The sequence below is a fragment of the Python bivittatus genome, unplaced genomic scaffold (assembly GCF_059951505.1).
Source record: "Python bivittatus isolate LINGU-HERP-01145 unplaced genomic scaffold, Pbiv_v1 ctg000700_np1212, whole genome shotgun sequence".
In the NCBI taxonomy this organism is placed as follows: Eukaryota; Metazoa; Chordata; class Lepidosauria; order Squamata; family Pythonidae; genus Python; species Python bivittatus.
In genome coordinates this window covers 52858907-52884925 of record NW_028277098.1, presented here as the reverse complement: position 1 = coordinate 52884925, position 26019 = coordinate 52858907, and the positions used below count along the sequence as shown (strand labels likewise).

At 38.2% G+C, this 26019-nt stretch overlaps 2 protein-coding genes across 12 annotated transcripts in view; one reads left to right on the top strand and one right to left on the bottom strand.

Moving 5' to 3' along the window:
• The window catches only part of LOC103065326 (zona pellucida-binding protein 2-like), a 39517-nt gene extending 19553 nt beyond the window's left edge, over positions 1 to 19964 (bottom strand). For 3 of the 11 annotated variants that reach the window (XR_015798480.1, XR_015798479.1, XR_015798481.1), the window contains exons 1-10: positions 19865 to 19964; positions 16993 to 17073; positions 16627 to 16740; positions 13823 to 13960; positions 13263 to 13475; positions 12601 to 12701; positions 11843 to 12017; positions 11217 to 11387; positions 10428 to 10506; positions 2083 to 2238 (exon numbers count right to left, since the gene is read on the bottom strand). Coding sequence is in view for 8 of the 11 variants with exons in the window: in XM_025169458.2 (XP_025025226.1) it covers positions 9290 to 9557; positions 10428 to 10506; positions 11217 to 11387; positions 11843 to 12017; positions 12601 to 12701; positions 13263 to 13475; positions 13823 to 13960; positions 16627 to 16740; positions 16993 to 17073; positions 19602 to 19665 (1404 nt within the window). In the remaining 3 variants the exon portion in view is untranslated. The other 8 variants (XM_088154002.1, XM_088154000.1, XM_088154004.1 and 5 more) reach the window with 8 other exon arrangements.
• Positions 19926 to 26017, top strand: SNAPC2 (small nuclear RNA activating complex polypeptide 2). Its single transcript, XM_007432664.4, has 5 exons — positions 19926 to 20325; positions 22060 to 22173; positions 22261 to 22329; positions 22604 to 22871; positions 24138 to 26017. The coding sequence occupies exons 1-5, from the start codon at positions 20143 to 20145 to the stop codon at positions 24509 to 24511; spliced, it is 1008 nt and encodes a 335-aa protein (XP_007432726.1). The 5' UTR covers positions 19926 to 20142; the 3' UTR covers positions 24512 to 26017.
• The last annotated feature ends 2 nt before the right edge of the window (positions 26018 to 26019 follow it).

Here is a 26019-nt window from a genome sequence, read left to right as displayed (position 1 = left end):
AGGTGTACTAGAATCTTTCCACTATAATAAAACAGTGTTCCGAGCAGCTGATATAAATCCAAAATTCTTGATACTTCAATAGATTCCAAATTTGGGGAATATAATTTAATATTACATTCACATATTTCTGTTTCTTTCCTCAACATTCTGTTTACAATTGTGATGGAATGGAATTATGAAGGCCAGACTCAGGGAGAAAAACGTTTTCTTTCATCTCCTGAGGCGAGAGGGAGAGATAAGAGGATGAGACTGGCACCTCCCTGAGGAATTCACAATGTTGTGGCTGGCATTACTTGGGAACTGGGGTTTCAGTCTGGGAAGATTCTTGCTAGAAATTGTAGCTAATAAACATTGCTGGACTGAATTTACATGGTCTCTTGGAATTCCTTGGGCTAGGCCTGACACCAATGTCCTAAATATCAAATCAAAATTGTATTCGTGTAGAATAAGCCCAAAGCATATGAGCCAGTGTCATTTGTGACATATTACACTTTGAATGTTCAAAGGCTTTGGGTAGGATTTTAAAGCATTCATATAGTTTGGTTGTTAAGTGCAGCTATACACTAAAACAGTAAATATTTTAATTTTCATTCTTTCCTGTGCTGTTTATTAATTCTATTTATGTTTTGGTTGTTGCTGCTGTTGTTTTTTAAAAAGTATATTTTTAGAAACTCAATGTTTTAAACAATTTTCTAATCCACTCAGAAAACCTTGCTTATTGAATAGCTTAGATGGAGAATGAAGGAATAAGGGTTTTTTTTGGGGGGGGGAGTGTACTGAGGGCACAATAACTATAACATGAAAAAGGTAGAGTACATCATATATTAAGATTTTTCTTTTTAAGGTTTGGAAGATATTATAGGGTTTTTTTTCTTTTCCAATAATCCTAAGGTTTATACAAAAATTTTATCTGCTTAAAATTGGAAATATGTTGCAATTTCAGCAGTTGCACCACTGAGATGTGGAAATATTTCCTTTGAGTGATCAAAGGCAACTGCAAAAGATAATAATACTTTTTTTAAAAAAATAGGGCTCAGAGGCCCTACCTGCACTAACCCCTGCAAAGAAACATACATTGCAGTATTATAGCATTTACTGAACCCTTGGCACGTATAACATTCATCGATCTGGGACTGGGATATTCTGGAGAACTTCAGAATGGTCCTTTCCCCTCTCTTCCATGCGGAATCTCCTACAGATCATGCCACTCTGGGGGACAATCAGGGCTAGACAGTTTCTACAAGTAAATCATCCAAACCAGAAGTAGTTTGAGAAGCTCCAGACATAATGTTCTGGGGGAAACAGGCTGGTTTCGAGGCAGACTACCCACAGAATACCTCAATCACTTCCCAGTTGGAGGATTAAGTATCAGAAACTGCCAAACTATCCCCAGGAATGGTGTGGTTAATTCCTGGATCTATGAATTTTATATCCCTAATGAATCCTCTCAGGGATTAAGTAACTCCTGAAATTAAAAAAAAAAAAAAAGATACACATATAGAATGTCCAACCAGTCATTGCAGTGGGGCTACTATATTATTGACCAAAATAGCAGAGTGGAGATTTAGTGACCCCTATAGCTTCATCTCCACGTTAAGAATGCTGTCACCTGATAACTTTCATGGTGGAAAACAGGAATATCTCTCTGGAACATTCCCTTTGAGAAATTGGGAAAGCTCCTGATTACTTGCAGTGATCATGAACTGGGGCCTCCACCATCACCTATATGGAACTGAGTGTTAAGTGAGCATTACCGATTGCATCAGTTGGAGAACCACCTATGGAAAACAAAGTTAAGCAGCAGAGGGAGGGAGGGAAGAAGGGCAGGGCAGGGCAGGGCAGGGCAGGGCAGGGCAGGGCAGGGCAGGGCAGGGCAGGGCAGGGCAGGGCAGGGCAGGGCGGCAATTGAAATATGTAGTCCCTGTAGATGAATGATCAGTATTTGGAACAAAGAGGCCACTTCAGAGTTCAGCTAGCTGCATAACTAGCTCTCATGGCACAGAGCTCCAAACCTTCAGGTTTATGTTTCAGGCCTGGGGCAGAGAAGGAATTTGGAAATCTCTAATTTTAAAGTATACTCACCAGTTCCACACTTGGATAAAGGTTCTAGTTGAATATGGAACCATTTGGGTCCATTTAGAAATCCATGCACTTGCCAGATTCCTGATGAGATGGTCCAAAGGCCAGATATGAATGACCCAAGTCATTAGAAAACTCAGCACCAGACTTCATCTCATGCTGGAAAAAGAAACAGGAAAATGTTCCTTCCTTCCTTGTAGCACCTTGTACCATGAAAAGTTGTGGCGAGTAAGGGAATCCTTTGGAGCAGCAGAGAGGCAACAGTGGGAATCAGCAGAGATCACATCTGCTCCCTGTCCCTTTCCTTCAATGCTGCATCTTTGCTGAATCCTGGTGATTTCATTTATAAATGGAAGGAGTTTTTCCTTTCATGAATGACCAAACACCATGCTAGTCAGTATAAATATTCCAGAGGAATAGATTAGTTTGTGACAACAAAAACACCACCACCTAAGTGTTTTGTAGAATGTGGCAGATGTTCTTTCTGGACTGTATTTCACTCCACAATTACTTAGGAAAGCTTCTGCTTAAAGTGCCCTAGGCTATATTTCAACATAGAAAAAAATGCAGGCCTATTTACAAACATATTTCCCCAGCGGCAGTGTAATTCCAAGACTGATTTGTCTTGCATCAGGCCCTAAGTGCAATATTTGGATCACAGAAGGACTGTAATCTGGTTATGTTGGAATCAATCACTTTCTCATGAACCATATAGTGATTTGGTTTCCAATGCTTTCTATCTGTATCTCAGCTAATTGTCTAGAAATGCTTCTATTGAGACTATTTGCTGTACTCATTCAGATTCCAAGCCTATTTTCCTGATAGGGTTCCAGATGAAAAGCAGCAGCTTTGTTTGCTTGTATACTTCTACTGGCTACTAGATCCACTGAAATCACCAGATAATTTTTTACATAGAATCAGGAATTAATCAATAGGATCTACTAATGTCCGTAGGCAGTGCAAAGGTAAGTTACGGTAAAAGGTAGTCATAACAACAATAGCAATGAACAACTGACCACCCTAGAAAAGTATGCTTGAGCAGTTATAGAAACATGCCATCAGATTACAAGCTCTAACCTTCTATGTTGCTGATGAGTGCTTGAATCATCATATCAAAACTGAGAATTGAGATCCATGTTTCTCAACCTCATCAAATTTAAGATGTGTGGACATCAACTCCCACAATTCCCCAGCCAGCATGTGATTTAGATGAATATTTGAACCAGAGCAAAACAATACTTGAAAATCCTGTTACCTGAATTTCTGCCAGCAGTGTATTTATCTAACCTGCCTCCCTTGCTAACAAGATAAATATTGGACATTATTTTCTGGAATGCAGCCTCAGTTCTGGCCCATTTATTCTTTTCCCCATTAGCAACACATTCTGTACGCTCTTTATCAAGGGCTGGCAGATGGGTGCTGTATTTATCACTGCTGCATAGGAAATGAGGAAATTAACAGAGCCTGTCAGATGCAAGACACATAAACTACAGGTGTGCTGAGTTTCTATTCTTGAAAAAATTAACAGATCGTGCTCCTGTTTCCTTGAGCCTATAAAGTGTCCTTAGTCAGGAATGGGCAACCTTTTGGTAGCTGATGGCTGCACGTAATCTTTGGGAAGGTGCTGAGGACAAGATGATGATGTAAACAGCAGTGTCTAGATTTCTGTTTTTTCCTGCATGTTTGAAAGGAACTATAAGGTCTTTGTTCTTTTAAGCCAGAGGCCACAATTCATCTTCCTGACCTTCTGAAGAGCCACAGAGATCATCCAGTGATATTACAACAGAGGAAATGTAGCGGTGTGTGTGGCGGGGGTGGTGGTATTTTAGTCTTTTGGAGGGGATTAAGAATGGCAAAGGGAAGAGGAGCCCTCCCAAAGGCAAACTGCTCCCGTTCCAACCCTTAAAAGCACCGTACGTCCTGAAAAACAGCTACAATCATGCCACCAAAATTCAGCAATAATTGCTGCTGAATTTTGGTGGCATGACTTTTGGGTGATAGGGGGCTACCCACCCATTATATTGAACCTGTTTTAGAGTTTACCCCAGTTTCTTGTATTTTAACTATGTTCAGGACATTTTCTCTTTCCTACTTCATTGTCCTTTCCCTTTGAGATAACAATTGCTTGTTGATGTATTTCTATTCTTCCTTGTGCATATGGCTCCACACTTTCTCTCTTGCAAAATACTAATACTTCATACAGAAAACAATATAAATATGTTGCATGCAGAATACTAGAAATTTGATTCAGGCCATCTCAGAAATTTAGACCCATCGTCATAATTTTTAAAATTAAAAATACAAGAGATTAAAAAACAATCCAAATTATACTGTACTTAGAATTTTTTATTTTCATAAAACAACCAGCAAGTGCACAAATTTGAAGTCCCTTTGAGCCTAAGACCCAGCCTTCTTGTCCTCTATCCCTAGGTAACTCTGTTCAGGGCTTGAATTTGCTAGATTTCTTATGCAAATGTAGACCTGCAACTTGTGCTAAAGAACATATGACTGATGATTCTCTCTGGTGTATGATCACAAGGTGCCTTTTAGAGATTGCCATGCATTGTCTGGTAATTTAGGGTATCAATGATAACAAATATCATGCTTGGACATTGCCAGTGGTTTCCAGGGATTCTGCAGCAGTGTTTGTCTGTTGCTATGTTTAGTTTTTGTTTGTCTAGCTACTGTTGCGATACTGACTCCCTCTTTGGTTGAACAGAAGATTGCAACCGTATTAAGTGGGTATAACCCCTGCCATACTAGGTGCCCTGTGCACCAGGATCACAAGTCTAACGTTACCTGTTAACAGCCAAAGCTTTTTTAGAAGTTTAATTTATATTTAACTTTATTTGTGCTTGCATAAGGAAACAAAGTAAAAATAAACTAGCCACACTAATAAAATGTTAAAGGATTTAAAATTCTGTAAAGGATTTTCCTGACATGGCTAGAACCTTCTACTGTTGCATATGAACTTCAGATGTCTGTTCTTGTAATACCTACGCACAGGCACATTTACCTAGCCGGCAGCTGTGTGAAAAGTGGGCTTCTTCTAGATCATTTTGATTTAGAATCTGAAGTCATGTGAAAACAATTATACAGTTCATTAGCACCCCAAGATAGTATATCATTCCAGGCTAGAGTAAAGCTGATTTGGACTTTACAAGTCACACTTGCCACAGATGTATCTCTGAGAAAGCTGGTAGATGCTGCTTAAAAGAAATGCCAGCAGGTTAAACTCAGATGTCCAATAGTGAAAGATGTTGGGATCTATAGTTCAACAACTTTAATAACAACCTATTACAGTTCAACAACATGTGGAAGGCCCCAGAGGTTTCCTATTTTTTAATTTATGGCAAGACATTTAGGCATACTGTATTATCAAATAAAACCAAAATGACATATTTGCTTTTTTTCCCCTAACCTATGATCATCTCTGTCTTCGAGTGCCCAAAGTATGTGAGTTTCTGCTTACTGATTATTGACTCAACAGTTTTTACTTGGTTCAGGACTGATTGATTCTTCTTGAAGTAACTTATAACTTTCTTCAAAATCATAATCAGAAGCTATTTTTTCCTTTCTCACTCTCTAGTTTTCAGTCATATATTAGCACTGAGAAAGCCACTGCTTTAATATTCTGATCTTTGATATCATAAAATGTTTTCTCTTCATGATCTTGTCTAAGTTTGTCATAGACTTCATCCCTAGAATTAATCTTTCTTCTGCATCACACTGTTCTTATCTATTCTTGAGCCTAAGGAAATTAGGAAAACTATCACCTCCTATCAGACTTATTCTATCTAGCACATTCAATTCTTTATTATCAAAGGTGAGCAAAGTGTCTTTGTCTTCTTACTATTTGGCATTATTCAGAATTTTACTTTCATGATGTATCATCTATTTTTTGACCTCTGTTTTTTATTTTATCCACTTCCAGTTCTGCCATTCTTAAAATATATTCATTCTGTAAATTAAACCAGTAGGGGAACAGTATGCATCCTTGTCCCACTAACTCCCCTATTCTGAATGATTCTCAGTTCTTACTGTAGGTAAGGTTCTTGCTCATTGTAAAGTTCTCAGAAAAATAATCGAATGTTTTGGCACAATTAGTCTTCGCATATCCCCAAATTTCAGCAGGGCCTACACAAAGATATTGTTGTGATCAATATAGCATAAACCTCCTCTTTAAATTATCTTGCTCTCTTCATTATCTACTTTATATTAATTATCTGTTCTCATGTCCTTGTCATACCACATTTTGCTCTGTATGTATGGCTCTATTCTTATTTTAAGACCTTAAGCAGAATTCTGCTAGTATTAGTGCAATGACTTAGTAATTCACACATTCTCTTGCATCTCCTTTCTCCAGTATAAGTATGTATACTGATCTTTTCCAATAGGCCACCATTTTGTTTCATATTTGTTCACATCAAGTTGTTAGCAAATCATCTCTTCTTTTTAAACAATTCAATGAGGGATTTTCTTGTTTGACAGCTGATCAACTGCATATCACTTTCTGGAAGAATCAGTTCCTGAATATATTCTCTCTGTATAAATGTCTGTCACCTTGCTGACATGCCTACTCTAATTCTTTGAATTTAACCCATATATTTGACACCAATAATTCATGGACTGTTCCACAGTCTGCGCCCAGAAGTCTCCTGGCTCACTGAATTACCATTTTCCATCTTTTGTTTCCTATAATATAGTTGATTTAATTCCAAGTGATATCCAAGTTTATGTTCATTGAAATAGATTATATCGGGTATCCCAAAAGTCAGGTCCCGTAGGCCAATCACAGTACATTTTATTGTTTTTTCAGAGAAAATGTTGTTGTATTAGGAATGTTCAAAGATCATACATCAAACAAATAAGGAAGTGTTTAGAAGAAAACTAGACAACACATGACCTGTTGGGTCATCCTTCTTTCCACATATAATACAGGCTGGCACCATTTCCCCTCCACTCATGACTCTCAGCAAAGGCCTGGTGAAGCCTCTTCCTCCTCCTTGGCTGACCCGTGGAACTGCCTGCTACTTTGCTGGAGGGATGGGGAACAAAGGGAGCCGCAGACCATGAGGAAAACTGTACCCCTGCTCCCCATCCTGGCGCGTCCTCAAGGCTCCCTCTCTCCAGGGAGGAAGAGGGCTCACCCGTCAACTGCCTGCACCCCTCAGCCATCCCTACCTCGCCAGCAGGCATCCGAGTCACCCCCTTGTCCTTCCCTTGCTGCCCGCTGCCATTAAGAGATTTCAGTTTTCAGCCTCAATTCCAAAGCAGCGAATCACTTCAGGCCTTGCCACCAGCTGATTGGGCGCAGGGGCCAGAGGGAGGCGGGAAAGGAGTTGGGGATATGACCCTCTCATCTTCCTTTGTGCCACACAACCTATGGGTTTCTGGGAAGTATAGTCAGAAATCACTATCATGTGACTGTGGCTAACTGCAGTGACACTGCAGTGGCCACAACTTTGCAAATAGAACTGATACGAAGATCCTTAAAATTTCAGTTCCATTTGGACTTTTTGCAGGAAACAGAAAAAAATGAAATTATGATATATGGATTTGATATTAGTAAAATTAATAGACTATGGAAAAATGTATGTTAAGATGTAGTTTTAGAGTAAGAGGTTATTTTATGCTTTGTTTATATCTGCTGTATAAGAAGTCGGAAGTCATTCTTTTTGTATTTGTTTTTTTTGTTCTATTTTTCAGCACTTTTGTTTTCTTTCTTTACATCTAGCTTTCTTTCTGTCTATCCTTTTTCTTGATTATTAGTTCGTGCTAGTTTTTATCCTTCTGCTTTTTAAAATTTAATAAAGCTATTATAAAAAAAAAAAGTAATTTCAATTCCACGAGAGCCATGGGTCCCGGATTTGGGATGTATTCTTTAAGTTAGCCCATTTGAGGTACCTTGCTTCAAAAATTGTTGCCCTATGATGCACCATTTCAGCCATATGAAGGTTACAAACAGACAAACAGACAGGAGAGTTTTAGTAGTATCTAGACGGCAAACAATTTGAACATTTAATGTAATTGATATAATACGTTGTCTATGGGACCTGACTTTTCATATACCCTGTATATACTTATTTTGACAAAACACACACTATGTTCTTGCTCACTAGTTCAGCTAATCATATTACTTTTGGATTTGAAAAGCAACATGGTTGTACAATACACCTCACTTGGTAATATCTCCCTTTGAAAGAAGGACTCTTTATATTTTGAGGAAAGTGCTTTAAAGAGAATCAGGGCAGGATTTGAGGTAGATTATTCTTACTAGATCAATAGATTCAAAATGTATAGATTTTTAGTATCTCATACTGGGTTAAAAATAAGGCATATGCCATTCATAGACCTCAGCTAAAATTATTGAAAAGAGCTGTACCCTCATGGACTTTCTGGGTTGCATTCAGGACTTCCATGAGGAGAAAAGTTTTCTCAGTAGCGGTTTCAAGGCTTTTGCATATCCTCCGAGAAAAGATATGTCATTTTCCCCCTTATACTGCAGAACAGGAAGCCATTATTCATTAGGTCTAGGAGAAGAGTCTGCTATTTTAGATGTTAGTAAAATCAAGCAAAACTGATTAGGAAACAAAATCAACTTCCCCCTCCAATATTTCCAAGTTTTCTCTTTTTTCTAGAATTTTAGTAGTGGGTAGCTGAAATTATTAGAAGAGCAGCCACAGATTGTACTGATCAACATATAATGTAGTAACTGCTGGTTTGCTTCTCCCTGGTTGAGTAATACTCAGAAATATGGCTGCCTCATTAGAACCTTCATGAATAGCTGATTCTGCCTGGATAGATGAAATAGGCTTTCTCACAAGAAGGCTGGAGCCCTTGCCTACTATAGATGTTTTACTCTATGCAACTACTAAGACCTTGCTCAACTTCAAATGAAATGAACATGCATACCAACTAGAAATGAACACTCAGCTCAGAATTTATCCAAGCTGCTAGCCTATGATAATTATTTTGTTCGTATAGTAAGGTACAATGGACTGTCATCACTGAGGAACACAAAACCATTACGCTTCTTGGTGTGGAAATAAATTAGCAAAAAATACAGCAGAAGAGGACCATAGAAGATGAAGGTCTGAGCAAGGTAGCGAATGGGGACTAGCCTCAAGTTAGCCTATCAGAAGAAACAATTGGACCAAGGCTACTTCCTGGACAATAATTTATTGAAAATTATCAAAGCAGGTGAGGGCTATGGCAACACAAGGCTTCTGGTAGCAGGATTTGCAAGCCCAGGAAGAGCCTGTGGTTCTAGCTTGGAAGGAAATGGAAACATGTCCCCTTCATTGTCAGGATGTTCAGAAGTAGAAAAGGGCAAGGGGAGAGAATGATGTTCTTCGGAGGCTACAAGGGCAGTGCCATCAGCAGAAGCTGGAGCTTCTTCTTGCACTTTGGTTTGTCCATCAACTATAGTAGAAGAGCGGCGTTTCTGCCAGCGACGGCGGAAGCAATAGCAACAGCTGCAAGGGATGGACAGAGAAGCACTTAACTAGAAATATCTGAATCCTAAAAGACATCCACACCATTGTTTTGCTAAAATGCAGAGCTGGCTAAAGAGACTTATCTTGGTAATATGGAATCTATTTCCTAGGAAGGGATAAGATCGTCTTTCCCATGAATTATGTTTTTCAATTCTCTAGAGACTCACTGTATATAACCTTTTAAAAAGTATAGTGAGAAATAGGATATACTGGAAAGTATATTTTGAAGATGTTATATAATAGCCAACTTAAAAGAAAGTTAGGCCCCTGTTGAAAAAGGACTTTGAGGAAGGTTTAGTTAAAAATGGGTCCAAGTATTATAAGCACTGCTGTATTAAAACCAAATGCTGATCAACATCTGGTGTCAGGCCTAGCCCAAAGAGCTCCTGGAGACCATGCAGGTTCAATCAGCAAGATTTATTAGCCAGCGCCTGTTTACAGAAATCTTCTCAGACTGATCACTAGTTCCCAGGCACAGCTATTTACTATCTTCTGGAATGTTTAGGGATGCGCCAGCTTTCTCCGCTTATTTCCAGAGCGTTGCTCTGGAGACGAGAGCACCATTTTCACCCCCCTTCCTCCATTCCAGTCCATCACATCTGGTCACAGAAAACAAGGATGTACAGGACTGAAGCTGCAGATATAAGCTCCAGTAGAGGGGAATCTCCTCGGGCTTATATTCACTTTTGAAATATACGATTGCTGTAAAGCTACTGTCACCCCTCAGAGACTCTCATAATCCTTCTTTAGACTGATTACTTAACCCAATTACCCATCCATAAATCTATCTGGCCTACCAAATTTTACAAGAGTGAAATTAGATAGGAAATGAGAATACTCAGAACTTACATCACAATGAGACAGAGGCAACCAAGTGGAGGCACGGAAAAGGCTACCATCAGTACGGAAAATCGATGTGAAGGAGGGACTGTATGAAAATAGATAAGGGTTCCTCAGCATCCAAAGTCAAGCCTCCCATACAGTTATAGCACCTATCACTATTAGGTATTATAGGAAGAAGGAAAACAGGAAACTAGGGTACATAAATGTTGGGACCAGGCACTAAATCTACATGCATTGTTATATATTCACTTACCACTTTTTCATTTTCACTTACTACATTTTACTTTACTACTAAACCTTCCCAAATCTAGTGCTCTCCACATGTGTTAAGACTACAACTGCCAGGATTCCCAGCTAGGACAGTGATTAAATTCTGGAAAACTAGATGTTCATATTTATCTACAAACATAATTACAAAAAAGGTTAGAATCTTGGAAATTCTAATTCTTAGATAGCTCCATAACCATCCTCACAGACTTGTGTAATATCTCATCGCTTCCTCCAATTTACACCATGGAAGAACAGTGGGACGCCAAACAAGACCCAATGTTAACTGTATTTATGCATTTAGCATGGAGTTCTTAACAAGTATAAATAATGTTAGTAGGGCTATGGGGTTTGCTCATGATTGTAACTGAAACAAGAGAAAAAAAATTGAACCCTTTCTTTTCATACTGTAGTCCTGAAAAATCCTTCTAAAGATAGTATTTGTATTAAAAAAATAATCAAAACCTGGCTGCCCAATAATTCCCGCCTAAAATGGGACTCTAAGGAAATATCCAGTCCAACACATACCTTTCATATTCATGCAGTCTGCAGATGTTCTGGCGCCAGGGTGTGAGGTAAGCCAACTGTTGGGGCATGAAATGCAAAGGGTTGTCCCATAGTGCAAGCTATAGCTCCCAATTGGACAGAGAACACAGCTGTCAGTGGTGGCCACACTGTATGTTCCAGGAGGGCACAAAGCTGTCCAGGAAAATGACAGATAAAGGAAAAGAAGGAAGGGTAAAGTGAAAAGAACATATGTCATTTCTCCATTAAGCTAATCTGTGGGGAGGGGAGAAGAGGAATTTCAAAGTTTATCACATAAGGGCAGTCCCTACCAAAAATATTTTTTTCCCAGATCTGAGCTTTTCCAAACAATAAAAAAAAAAAAAAGAGTCTCCTTGATTTGGAGGAATCATGCTCAGTGCAAGGTGCTAAATAGATAAGTCCCTATATTTGGATGGAATCTGCATGGATTCCAAGATGCACTTGACAGAGCTACAGAAAACATTCTATGCAAAAGACAAGGCAAAGGGATAGAGACAGAATGGGTAAAAGACTTCCCAGGGCATAAAGAGAAACAGCAGTCTATGGGGCCAAAGACAGTGTCTGAAGACGGATGAGGCAGTAGCTTTTGGATCACCTGCTCCACTCACTACAGCAGTCGGGACAGTGTGCCTGTAGCTCCTGTGTCTGTCCATAACCATCCTGGCACTTTCCATCTTCCAAGAAATTGAAAAAAGTGTTGACAAAAGAAACATGGGAACCATTTGATGTTCTCAGGGGAAAATGTTTATTCTTATCCATAAATTCAGTCATAGCTTCCTTAGCCTATAGAGAAAAGGGTCAAGCGTTCAGAAAAGGGAAATTTAGGAGCCACAATGTGGAACAGATTATCACTTATCCTATGAACATTCATGACAGTATGTTTGTGCATATGTGTAGTGGAAAAAAGAAATTAAACAATAAGTAGAAGGGAAAACTCAGGAGGGCATCAATTGCTGGTGATGTCATGTATACTCCATAAAAGTGAGTAGGTAAAACTTGGTTAACTGTATAGCAAATGTCTTGTGAATAAAAGCAGCCATTAACTCCCTCACAGACTTGCTGTTTGATGTTCTTGATTCCTGCCCCACAGTAAATAGCCCCACCATTATAAGTCAATTAGCTATCAACTGCTAGTTTGTGGATACAAAATGCATACATATTCACAGATTGTGATTAGGTGCAAATGGAGTGATAAGAATAGAATAAAAAAGCTATGCATCCTTTGATCTTTGCCAGATGTGGTTGATCCAATTATATAAAAACTCTTGTTGCATTTTGAAAAGTAAGCTTCAGAGCAGGCATTTGATGAAAATATAACTAGCCACAAAACCCAGCAAGTAATTTTCCAATAGGACAAATTACATACCTGCTGTAGATTATTCTGAACAGCTGAGCGGTAACATTCTAATGCCATCAAATCAACCTGGGGATAGCAGGATTTATCCCAGCCTTTCCCAAATGGAGTTACTGGAAAACAAAAATACATTACTGTTCTTGTGGTCTGCCTTAACCATTAGATTTTCTCTTTTACCACCACAGAGTCCAAACATCCTGAAATACTGCAAAATAGTAATATACAAAACATCATCGTAATCTCTTTTTGGACAGTGTTCTAAGATCTTTGGAGAAGAAGACCATTATAAAAATAAAATTAATAATAATATGCTACGTGTTCTTCATCAGATGCATGCAGCATGAAAATTACAGTAACTTTAACTGTAAACTAAACTTTACACATTTCTCCACTTCATAATACATTTACATGATAGCCCTTGCCCCTCAAAAAGTGCATTTCCACTACTCCAGAAAAACAACTCACGCAAAATCTATTATGGATCACTGAACAGACAGTGATTTCAGGCAATGTTCAGTGGTAAAGTTTTGATAGCCAACTTTAAAGTAGTAAAGTCTGCTTTTCTGCATGAATTTTTGCTACTCTAAACTTCACTTTCTTCCCAAAGTACAACTGAAACCAATCTTCCTGATTTCCTCTGTCAGCCTCCAAACCATGTCTTTTTTGCTTCTGACCTTTTAGCTCTACTTGGAGATTGAACTCATCCAACGGTTTCTCCACAGTAGGAAAGCAATTGGTACTCCCAGAAAGAAGCTCACAGTGTAGGTGAGATACCAGTTGACTCAGCTGTGCATGTAGGATCTTCACAAACTCATGCGTCAATGACTTATCACAGGAGTGGCTCTGAAAAATCAGGAGGACCTGTAATTCTCCACGTATGTGATAACCTGAGGAAAGGAACAAAATTAGTGGCATCTAAAATTTAATTTCCACTACAAAGATAGGGAATCAAAATATTTTGGTATCCTCTAAATCATAGGAATCAGGGAGAGAAAATCAAACTCTAAATTTTGGAAAAAATAATGAATTAATAGAAAATCGAAAAGATATGTTGTTTAGCTACAGGATCCAGTGATGGACAAACTGTTTCCTTCGCATTTCTCCCTAAAGACATTTTCTTCCACAATCTCCCCACATAATCAAATAAATCAAATCAGTGTCATTCTCTTATCAAGCATCCATAGCATTGGCTTCGTTGTTTGCCCATCCTTCAGAACAGCAAGGATACACTCACCCACCACCGTATGAGAGAAAGTCACAGTATGGAGCTGGTCTTCCTTTGTGAAAGAGATGGAACAGGTATAGCGCCCACTCTCCTCAGCATGAAATTCATGCAGAATCAGGGAGGCACCAGCTTGGAGGGATGGGCTTTCTGAAAAGCAGATAGCAAAGTCATATCCTTTGAAAATGGCAACTTCATCTTAGTCAGCCAAACTGATTAAGCACCTGCACTAAAGTAGAAATCCCAGCCTTTTTAACAGTTCCCTCTGGAAATGGATCTTCTCTGACTCTAAACTTGGTCTCTCTCTCTTGCCCAGTTCATGCAACCTTGAAACTTAATTTCTCTTGATTTTATAACTATCCACATAAAATCCTTCCTTTTTAACCTCACTTTTTCATACCATGCTTTCACTCAAAAAGCATACCTCATGCAGTTTGTATTTAAAATTAATCAAGTCAACATCACTGCTTTACACCCAGGTTTTGTGTTTGGGAATGTCAGGATCTCTCACAACTAACTCCAGTTATTACTTTCCAGAGTCAAGGATCTTAAAGATGTAAAAATGTATGTGTCCCAATTCAATTAGAAAAAAATAGTTATGTCAATGCATTGTTACACTCAGTATTGTCAGTCAAAGCAGCTGTTGCAATATTTTCTGTATTATAAAATGCATACTAGAATGAGCCAACAGCATAATCTGCTGAACTGCCTAGATTAATAATAATAATAATAATTATTATTATTATTATTATTATTATTATTATTATTATTATTCTGATCAACTTGGCTTTTTACCTGGGAAGTTGAGAAGCACATTTGCAGATTTGTCTTGGGGCTCAAATTGTGTGTTTGTGGGTGGATAAGAGCCAATTAATTAGGACTACTTGGACTGCAAAAATCTGGAGGACCACTAAATGGCAGTAGAGTTAGAATTTTCTGTATCTCTTAGTGCCATCTAGTCCTTGTGTAATTTTTTTGCAGCCAGATATGGTGGCCTTACCTTAAGTAAATCTACCTGCCTCACTGTCTCAATCCACCATCTAGACCAGTGTTTCTCAAACTTGGGAACTTTAAGATGTTCCCAAGTCTCAGAATTCCCCAGCCAGTCATGCTGGCTGGCCAATGTTGACCTGCAATTAATTAGTAGCATCTGGGACAGCCACAAAAGCTAATGCAGCAGCCCATTAGTAAGTTTAGCAATGTGATTACAGCACTGAGCCATCAGTACTTCTTAAGATGTGGATCCAGGAGACAGAAATTGGCTTGACAGGCTGAATTTGTTTCTCCAGACTGTAATTTGTGTCTGTGTGTATGTTCAGACACACATAACTATTAGCATATCAAACACTATACAGCTCACGCTTTTGTATAAGGAAGAAGTAAACAAACTCTGTCCCCTCCAGTTATTTAAAGTTATATGTTTAAACAAGCAACACATTAACAACACATTGAAAGGAATATAACAAAGAATAAAAATACTATGCAATAATGATTTCAGAGAAATATAAATACATTTGCAATTGTACATTTGTAATCTTATGAAGAGATACAACATTTTAAACATCTATATTCAGTATTTCTGCTCAGAAAAAGATGTATATACAGATGAAGATAATCTATTGGGAATTATTTTGTTAATATAACTAAACATTTGGAACCAATTGCAAGTATAACAAACTTTAATTAAAGAATTCTTCAAGACTCTTTCTTCTGTTTACTTTTTCAGCCAATATTATATTCCACACTTTTAAACTGTACTGATGCAAAGAAAAGCATATGTGAGAACAAGTTGTTATACAGTACAAGCAAACAGCCTGGTACCTGATCCATCTATTATCAAAATAAGAGACAGGCAGAAACCATCACTCCCATCCAAACAGAATAGCTTCTAGCCTGTTAGATTACAGATATGGGAGAAACAAGAGCAATATATGAACTTTGAATGCACCATAAATAGGGCTCTCATCTGATACATAGCATTTGCAGTAATTCTTTCATGCAGTAGATCTACTTATCTGAAGTTATCCTTGAGTGCCTGTTTATTTGTTTTCATGGAGAAACCTGACAGTGTACTTATATGTTTTGCTACAGTAAATTTGCAGTTAATAACAAGTAAATTGTTATGCTGCACATTTTACAGACAATAAAATTGACTAGAAAATATACTAAAGGTTGTTGTGCGATGTTTCCATGTCCTCAAAAGCTTTTGTCCAGGTTGAGTAACTAAGTGTGTATTATCCAGAAGTAGTAATATTGTGCTGGAGAGATTGAATATAACACCTCCAATGCAAACCAAAAAGCCTGTTTATATAATATAATTTTAAGGGAGTGTAATGCCATCTGTAATTTATATTTATAGTCAATTCTTGATTACTTGTTTAAACTAGAAGGAACTTTATGTTCTAAGTTAACATAGCAAGTTCAAATCCAAAGTCTTCTTTCAAGAGTCTTAAAAGAGAACCCTCCAGATATTCTGATCTCCAGAAGACCTACCCAGCATGACCAATCATTAGATATCTTAAGAGTTGCAGACCAAAATATCTGAAGGACATCAGCTTATCTATTGCTGCTTTAAACTATAGCTACATACAAGGCACTTGGAATTCATTCCTACCATAAAATATTTAGAAAATATTGAGTTCAGCTCTCCAAAAATCTGCTATCTTATGGTTCTGAGGCTGAGTAGTCTAAAGAAACACTGGAAGCCAGAACATACTCATAGATACCTCCACAAGAAAAAATTGATATTTCCTTCATCACATATCTGTCCCTGGCATCTACAAAGAAATCTTCAGCCCTGAGCAACAAAGCCTAACCTCTATTTTCCAGGCTCCAGTTGTATATAGGATTCATACCAATCACAACATCTGTCTTCGCAGGCTTGCATGGTACAGTGAATTCCTTTGCACCAATATGAACAAAATTGAGCCCTGAAAGAAATAAAAGTGAGACAGGAATCCTAAGAGAGTAGGATGACAAGGTTCTTCATCTGTATTAATGTACATCTATCGAATACCTATATTTGTGGCCAGAACAGCTGGATAGAACACAATGCCAAGACTGGAGATTCAAGACTCTAATATCCAGGTGGTACACATGTGGAAAACTACATATCCCCATATATTGCTAGAGATCTCAAAGCCATCCTGGAAAAATGGAACTCATCTTTATTGCATTTTTACCTGTCTCTTTCTCTTCAACATGTGCCTGCCCTGAAGAAGTTTCATTGTCAGATTTGTACAAATCAAGAAAAAGTGCACAGCCTGAAAAACAAGGTAAAACCTCAGCAAGCAGCCATGGCTGGAAATTAGATTTGCATTCAAAGTACTTTTATTTCAATGTTTACAATACTGCCTTTTCCAGTAAGATGGTGTACTATAAATCCTGAAAGCCAGTTCATACCTACCAACTATCTAGAGTAAGGTGAGTATAAAGTAAATCAGAATATAACATCAGATCTCTGGATAACATCCTGATTTACAAGGATTTCTCACTCCCAGTTTAACAATACAACCAATATGATATATTAATTACAGCCAGCTTTGTTTTAATCCAGTGAGTCTCAAATCAGGATCCACAGCCCACCAGTAGTCCAGAGAGTTCCATCAAGTGGTTCGCCACAGCCTCCTCGCAGTCAGTGAAGATCAGCTGGCCAAATGACAACCCACTTACTGCTTCCACCACAGCTTCCTTGCATTCACTTCCATCAGCTGATTGGCAAAATTTCATCAGTGACTGAAAAGTGGTTCACTGAAACTTATAGCAACACTATAAGTAGCAACGTGAGTACTAAAATTCAGAAAACTGACAGTAATGAACAGATTTCAAATGCAGTTACTGTGAATCCACATGGACTGTGCTAAGTATAACTATGTTCTCATATAAGCAACCCTCTATCCCTCCCAAAATGTAAATAAGAGTATCTAAAAGTAGGATTTCTCTGGATTATAGATTAACCCCTAGTCTCTTAATATTATGAGATCTCTGTATAAGAACTTTCTTGACTAGCAAGTTTGTGCTTATAATTTTTACTATTATGGCACAGGGTACCTAAAATAAACCAAGAAATAATAAATAGTTTGGGGTGATATTTTTGTACATAATTTAACTTAAGTGTCTTTTAAGACAGAAGGGATGAGAAGGCAACTATAATTATTATTTGCCAAGAAACATGAACTCCCATGCTCCTAAAATTGAAAATGTAGGGAAAGGGTGTTTGTGTAACTGGGTCGTTCCCACATTTCTAAACATTTACTGAGTGGACTACAATTGCAGAATCTACTCTTTGAATCTACCCTTTTTTGAGTTGGAACTACAACTCCCAGGCAATACAGGTGGTGGCTATACCCATTCAAAACTGTAAGCTGGAATTCTACTGACCACCTTCCCCAAATCTGAAGGACTATTCTAACTGTCTAACCAGGGAAAAGTAATCAAATAATTGCTCTGTCAGTACTGTGCCTGTCCTGTTAAATATAAGCAATAATTTAACTGCCTTTGGTTAAGATAAACACTCATAAAAAGCAGCAGGGCTTTGATTGCACAGTCCCAGTCACCGCAACATCCTGACTTTATTTTATTTATTTATTAAATTTATATGCTGCCCATCTCTCCATTTTACTGACACCACCACCACCCTAGGCACCTCTAATGTAAATAAGCCTTAGAAAAGAAATACATTGTGCTTCTAAAAAGTCTGCATGTTATGTACCCAGAGTGCTTGTCTCAAAGTATGGCTCATGAGTGAATATTTTAATAAATAATTAGCATTCTCCTATGGTACAGTGGTACTTCGGGTCACGAACGCTTCTGTTCACGACCAATTCGGGTCACGAACAGCACTGTTCGCAAAATTTGCTTCCGTCCGCAAACTCCGCATCGGGTGACGAACAGGATCCGCGGCCATTTTCCCTCCCGTGACACGTGGTTGTGGCTTCCTGTAGGGAGGGGGACTCTCCTTCCAAACAATAACCGCCTCCCCACCTGCCTTCCTGTCCTCCACGCCAGAAGTCGCCTTGAGCAAGGTTAGCGTTCTCTCTCTTCGTACTGCACTGCACTGTATTTTGTTTCATATTTTTGTGGTTTTAAAAAAAAAATACATATGGCTCAGAACGGATTAACCGTAATTACATTGAACCTTATGGGAAAATTTGATTCGGGACATGACCAAAATCGGTTGGCGACCAAATTCGGAGGGGTCAGAATGGATTAACCATATTTACATTGAACCTTATGGGAAAATTTGATTCGGGCCGCGACCAATTTGGGTCGCGACCAGAGTCGCGGAACGAATTAAGTTCGTGACCCGAGGTACCACTGTATTAGCTCTACTTCCTGCTTACTCCTCACCTCCCAACTTCAAACTTCCATTTTGCCCTTGACTCCAGTCAGTGTGCTTTAAGCTTCTGAATAAAGTGAATCTTGCACATCTGTGGTCTAGGGCTTCACCCAAGCTTTAGTTCTACATGAAATAACACAGACAGCCATTTTGCTCCAGAGCTAAGATAAGTGTTAGGCTATTTCATCTGTTAATGGCCAGAGTCAACTCGTTTTTGTGTTTTCAGAACGAAATTACTGCTAAATATTGCTCATCACTATGAAGGCACCATAGTGGAGAAAGATGCGCCTTCAGTCCTTTGCCTAGAGCTACCAATTCTGGGCTACAAAAGTAGCCCTATATTACGACCATAGGCCTTGTTCCACTCAAGGCGTTCCACACCCTGGAGTCCCTGCCCCCAAGCCATGGGAACACATCTAGGACCGGCCACCTCACTGCAGTCCCTCTCCATACCAGGTCCCTCACAAAGGAAGAAGATTATGACACCCAAAGCGACTCCAACCCCTCGGTAAGACATGGACGTGTAGCCAGACTCGAGGAGAATTTGCTCCACGCCAGAGCGCCGGAGGGCGTTCTCACTCTATCACCATGGCAACGAGAGGGAGGAAAGGCATTCCATGCATCCCCCTTAGTTACGACTCAGAACCCAAACCCTTCTGTGACTCCGCGGCCTCCTACCGGCTCCGCCCTTCCCTGAGAAGCATCATCTACGTCACCTGCGCCTCTCCTCCTTCTGATCGCCGGTGGTCGCGTAAACTTCATTGGCAATACGTCATCAGAATGCGACTCTTGGGACTCCATCCCTTGCTAAAGTATTGCTAATTTGTGTACGAAGTGCAGTCGTGAAGCGCATAGGCAGCGAAACGACCTTCGTGGCCGTGGGGGCAAGGAAGGGTGCGGGGAGAACGTGGGGAAACTCTTTTGCGCGCGGAGGCGAAGGCGACTTTCCTGGGTTTTTCTTCGTTTGGTGCCTGGGCTTTCTGAGTTGAAAACCATGAAGCCACCATCAAGGCTGCGCTCGGCGCCCGCTCGCTACAATCTGGGCCCCACAACCCGAGTTTGGACAGATCGAGAAAAGCGACGTCTTCTCCAGGCCTTGAGAGCTCAAGCTCAGACTCCGGGCCCGCTGCGGTCGGAACTGCTGAAGAAATATTTGCCTTCCAGAAATGAAGACGAGGTGAGTTTAGGCGCAACCTGTGGGGTGGGATAGCTTAAGAGGCTTCGATGGGGTCATACTAAACTGAAAGACAAGAACATCTGTAGTAATTTGTGGGAGTAGAGAGTGACTGCTAACCTGTTTAGGCTCTGATGAAATCACCTCGAGGTACACAGGAGCTACATATAAAACATAATATCTACTTGTAATAGTATAGCCAAAGCAGTCAACAGACTCATGTTGTATCTATTTCTTTGCCCTATTGTACTTGCTTTCAAAATCTTATACTATGTTCTATAAAATACCTATTGCTCATGGATCACTCTGATTTCAGTTAACCTAGTCACTATTTAAATCTGGACATTCTTATCTTTCATTTTAATATGGCCCATTTTGAGTTTCAACTGTCTCAGTATGAGATGAATAATACCAGTGGTCTGGCTTGAAGTTGGGAACTTAGTATCTTTCTAACTGTGAAGTGAGTTTGGAAGTGACATGGAGTGCGTTGGAGTGATGCAAACAGGACATTTAAAGATGAAGTGGGAGAGTCCCAAGCTTTTGAAAATATTTTGAAGGAGAGAAGGCTAATGTTATTAGTACAAGGAAAGTAAAATAAATTTACAATCAGCAGATATCTCTGAGGACTACTTACAAATCGTTGTCTCTCATAGAAAATGTGGGACATAAACAGTAAGATTCTGCCTTGCATATATGTGTTCAGCTGAGTGTGTACAGCTTTTGAACAGTAAAATTTAAGGTTATCCCTCTTGGTCTAAAAAGAAGCCTAAATACCAAAAGGAATACTCCTTTTTTAGGTCTATATGGTGAATAAGTTTTCTAATTTTTAAGAATTCATCACCAAGCCAAATTTAAATCAAAGCAGGTCTGTTTATAGAAAAATATCCGACATATTTGTGTGCATTTCTTACATTTACATCCAGCCTTTTTTCCAAAGAGTTCAAATAGCATACGTGGAGTCTCCACACATTTTCATCCTCAAAATTACAACTCTGTGAGATATGTTGTACTTGAGAAATAACTGGTCCAAAGTCATCTGTTGAAGCTCCATGGTTCAGCTGAACTTGAATTTGGAGGTCTCTGTGTTCCCAAATGCATTAACTACTACATTTCACTGGCATTAAAGATACATAGACGGTATTGTTCATCCTTAGGATAAATTGTGGGAAGGATTAGGCCAGAGTTTTTCAAACTATGTTCCACGGAACCCTAGGTTTCCATGAGAGAAAAAAGGCCAGGAAAAAAAAAAAGTTCAAACACAGCCAGCTTTCTGTTACTAAAGCTTTGCTTCTTGATAAGAGGTTCCAGTTTGTTTGTTTACATAACAGGTTGCACAGCCTAAAACGGTTTGAAAACCTCTGGATCAGACTCTCCTGAAAGTTATACTTAGGTTTCAGTTTATATTTAGTGTTTGTGGGCAAAGAATGATCATTAATGGGTGATTCTAGTTCTCCATTTTTGAAAATGTAAAATTCAGTAGATGCCTAAATCTGTTTCTGCCATCAGCAAAACTTACAGGTAAGAGGATCCCATTCATGAAGTGGGTTGGATATAACTATTCCTGTGACTGACAAAGCACAAAGTTACTGAAAACAAAATGATTCTGCTTTGTTGTAGTCTTGCTTCTTATTTACACCAGGAAAAAAACTGCAGTTGTTCTGGGAATAATCATTTTTGGTGTTGTTTTAAGAGTAGAATGCTGCCTTCTTCAAAGCATTCATGCGTGGTGTCTTTCAGATCTTAGCATTTGTGGATCAGCTGAAAGAACGCGTGGCAAGGGAAGCAGTCAAGGCACAGTATCGCTATCGCCAGTGCAAACAGAAGGATGCCCCAATTCCAGCGCCTATAGAGGTCTGAAATTATTAAAAGTATGGTTACAGAGATATGACAAGTAGGCTAAAAGATATTCATTTATCTGTCTCATATTCCCTATTCTAGGTATGGATTCGGTTAGCTGAGAAGTTGACAGGTTGCCTTGAGGAAGCAGTAACAGCTGCTTTTTCCCAGGTAACAGTGGTATCCTCTCTATGACATAATGTTATTAAGATAAATATGCTATGAATTTGTGAGGTTTTTAAGTTTGGATATGCAAGAGTTCCCTTGAAACAAGCAAATCTACCATTATTAATCACAGCTATTCAATCCTTCAATCTTGGTCTTTCCAAGCAAAGATATAATGGTGGAAAATGTACTCTATAGAGAATTTCTGTTTTCTGGCACTTGTGTTAGTGAAGATTTTTTTTTTCTGGTTATCTTAACTGTGTTCTTCTACACTCATTAGGTTTTAACAATTGCATCTGCAGAGCCACTCTGCTTGCTTCACTCTGTGCCTCCAAAGCCTGTAGAATTAAAAACTGCTCAATGCATGTCCCCAACTATTCCTAGCAAGAATATGAAATCCAATATAGAATCTGAAGAAGCAACTATATCATCTGATGTAGAGCAGTTGACCCCTGCAGAAAATGAATTACGTGTCGACTTTGAAAAGATATACAAGTATCTTTCAGTGATCTCACGGGGATCTAAAGCACCAGAGCTACCACCTGGTGGTAAGTGAGGATTTAGATCAAGATGAAGGGATAAGATGAGCTATTCCTGCATCTAGAGCTGTATCTATTTACCTTTTTTGTGGCAATAATTATTTTATTTACTCTATCTTTAAATCTTTTATTGCTTTTATACCTGCTTCTTTTTTACTATCATGTTCTTTATAATAAATTTCATTTTTATAAACTGCCCAGGATTCTTATTGAAGGGAAGGATGTTAAATTTTATAAATGCTGCATGGAATGAAAAAGCCCTAGAACTGGAAAGAACATACTGATGTCTCCAAGGTTTTCAGTACATTTAAAAGCTTATTTATTCGAAGTGTGACTCCTTGGTGCAAAATACTTTATATTTGTTATTACAGAACTGATGTGTGAAAGCTATAAAATGAGTAGTATTTACAGTGAAGGAAGCAAGAATGTAGGAGTTGGATAAGCATTTGAGGTTTTGGTTGTGTTGTTGGTGCGAATCATACATGTATACAAAATAATGTTCCAAATTCACAATAAAGCAGTTATTTCACTTTACATAATTTCAAGAGTTTCACTATAGGAATTAACAGGGACTCAAAACAAACTAGCTCCCTAGTTTTCCAATTGTAGAGGTACAGAAATGGAATGGAAGTCCATCTGGGCTCTACCTACAACACAATCTACAGAAAAATCACCCAAACATTTTAAACTTTCCATAGCAAATAAAAGAGCAATCATGAAGCATAGAGTCTGTGCTGCAATGTTTTAAAAATAGTTTCCCATCCAATATTTCTAAGGCCAGCCCTGTGGGCCCACCTATTTTTGCATGCAAGGAGAGGCTTGTTTCAAGTGCCAATTATTCCTTATGAGCTCAAAACAAAACTTTTTGCTTATTAGCAATGTTCATGGAACAATAGTTGAGATTTTAGAGTAAGGAACATTTTTAAATGCAAATTTCTCCATGTGAAAATAGGAATGACATGCAAGCTTAGAGACTTTTCTAGATATGTAACAGGGAAATTATAGCTGTTATTACAAGGATTAAAGTTTTCATTTAGCTTTTCATATAAAAAGCTCAATGTTAGAAATTGTCTTAAATCTCTAAAATGTGGTATTTTAAATTCAAATAAGTTGATGCAGGAAGGAGTGAACAATATAATGCTTATTTTGCTAGATCTTTTTGGGAAGTATTGGAAAACAAAATTTGAGAAAATTTCAATTAGAAAATAGAAAAATACAACATGAATTAGCTGCCATACGCTACTTATATTTTGCTTCTTTTATTGCTTTCTGCAGAGTCAGCTGTTCTACTAGATCTTCTTTTATCATTATCAGAAGAGCTGAGTCACCTGGATTATAAGAAACTTAAGGGGCATATGCACAAATGCTATATGGATTTAAGTGCACACAGTACAAATGAAAAAAGCAGAATGAAAGCAGAGATCAGCCAGCTTGTAAACCATAATGAAGATCTTCATGAAACATATGATGTACCATCAGCCAGAAATAGCTTTTCACAACATCAAGAGGATATTAGTTCTAGTGCTTCTTCTACAAGTGGCACAACATCAGCATCTTCCACTGATTGGAAGACTCTGGGTATCTGCCCGTTGAATTCATTCTGGTTTCCTTTGGATATTCTAGCACAAAAAAGAGAGAGCTTGGATTGAGGACTCTATGCTATTAGATGAATGTTGTATCTTCGTATCTGTAAGAGTGGGAAAAAACTTTAAAAATCTTCCATCTTTTGCCAGGTGTGGTCCTTTTTGTTCTACTTCATTTATGGATAAGTCTACTTTGTGTTTTTAAATTAATGATGTATGTGGCTGTTTAGAATTTTTCCTCCAAAAATCCTTAAGTTTACTGGTTATTGGAAAACCAATATCATCTTAGAAGGTTTGTGCTTAACACAATGATCTGAGTATGTATCTTTGTTCTCAGGATATGGATTATTCCAGATATAGCTAATGCAATCAATGTTATTAAAGTGTTCCTGCAATATAATAGAGCTGAAATGTTTTTTCAGCACTATGAAAAATATAAAATGATTCTGAAAAAGATTGCATCCTCCTTCGTGTGTAATTGGCCAAGTTCTTTTAATTCAAGATCACTTTGAATAATCAGCTTCTGTAAGTTGGTGGTGAGGCAAAACTCCTGTTTCCTAATTTCTGGTTTCCTACTTGGTGGAATCACTTCATAAAAATAAAAGATGACTCCGAATTGAGTGAGAATTTCAAAATCTCATTTAATCTGATGTTTGCAACATGGTCAACCTGCAGTAGCTTCAGGGCAATGATTGGTCCTCAGACCACAGATTGGGAACTATTAATATAAGTATAGCTCTGTAACATCTTCATTAAAAAATGAATAGCGGTATAGTATTAAAATATTATCTTAAGCAGTTCTGACAGAAAATGTTTCCTATAATTGCTTGCTGTACATGTAGAAGAGAGTGCATTTTTAGCAAGTATCATATGCAATGTTACTTAAGTAGTATAAGTTAAGTTTAGTTCAAAAGATGTTCAGATTCTAAACCCAATCAATTTGTTTCAAGTTCTATCAAAGGAACAAATTCTATTCTTGAAATTGCAACACAGTATAAATAGAAAACTCTTTGTAGGCACTAGGATGTGATATACATCATTGTATCTGGTTTGCTTTCTTTTAATCTTGAGAAGCTATACTGTATACAATACTGTACTGCACAGAACAAATCTTAGATGAAAGTGTCATTTTCTTCTCTGCAAACTTTTCAATTTAAAACTGTAAGAACTTTCTCAAAATTGGTACATTAAGAAAAGCAAAATGGTCCAGGTGGTAGAATTATCAATCATGAATTTAATAATAATTGTTAAATAAAATCTTGTTTGATATATTAAGGAAATAATTGAGTCTTTTATGTTAATTTTATTTTTCATTCAATAATGTCAAATACTCATTATTCACACAGTGTAAATGCTGTTTGAAGTAAATATCCTAGCAAAATTTGGCTGTTCTGTCAAGATAGCTTCAAGTAATTTTTAAGACCTGCCAATGGTATCTCGGTAATGGAGTGATTTGGGTTAAAACCTCAGTGTTCATTTTAGGCAGATGGACTGTCCATATTTGTAGAAACAATGTCTCATATAGCTCCTACTCTTCTTCACAATGCTTCAACACTTTATAGAAATACTGAATC

Coding starts and splice junctions, on each gene's coding strand:
- SNAPC2 (XM_007432664.4), top strand. CDS start 20,143: ATGAAGCCACCATCAAGGCTGCGCTCGGCGCCCGCTCGCTACAATCTG. Junction 22,330..22,603: donor TAACAGCTGCTTTTTCCCAG/GTAACAGTGGTA, acceptor TACACTCATTAG/GTTTTAACAATTGCATCTGC. Junction 22,872..24,137: donor ACCAGAGCTACCACCTGGTG/GTAAGTGAGGAT, acceptor TGCTTTCTGCAG/AGTCAGCTGTTCTACTAGAT.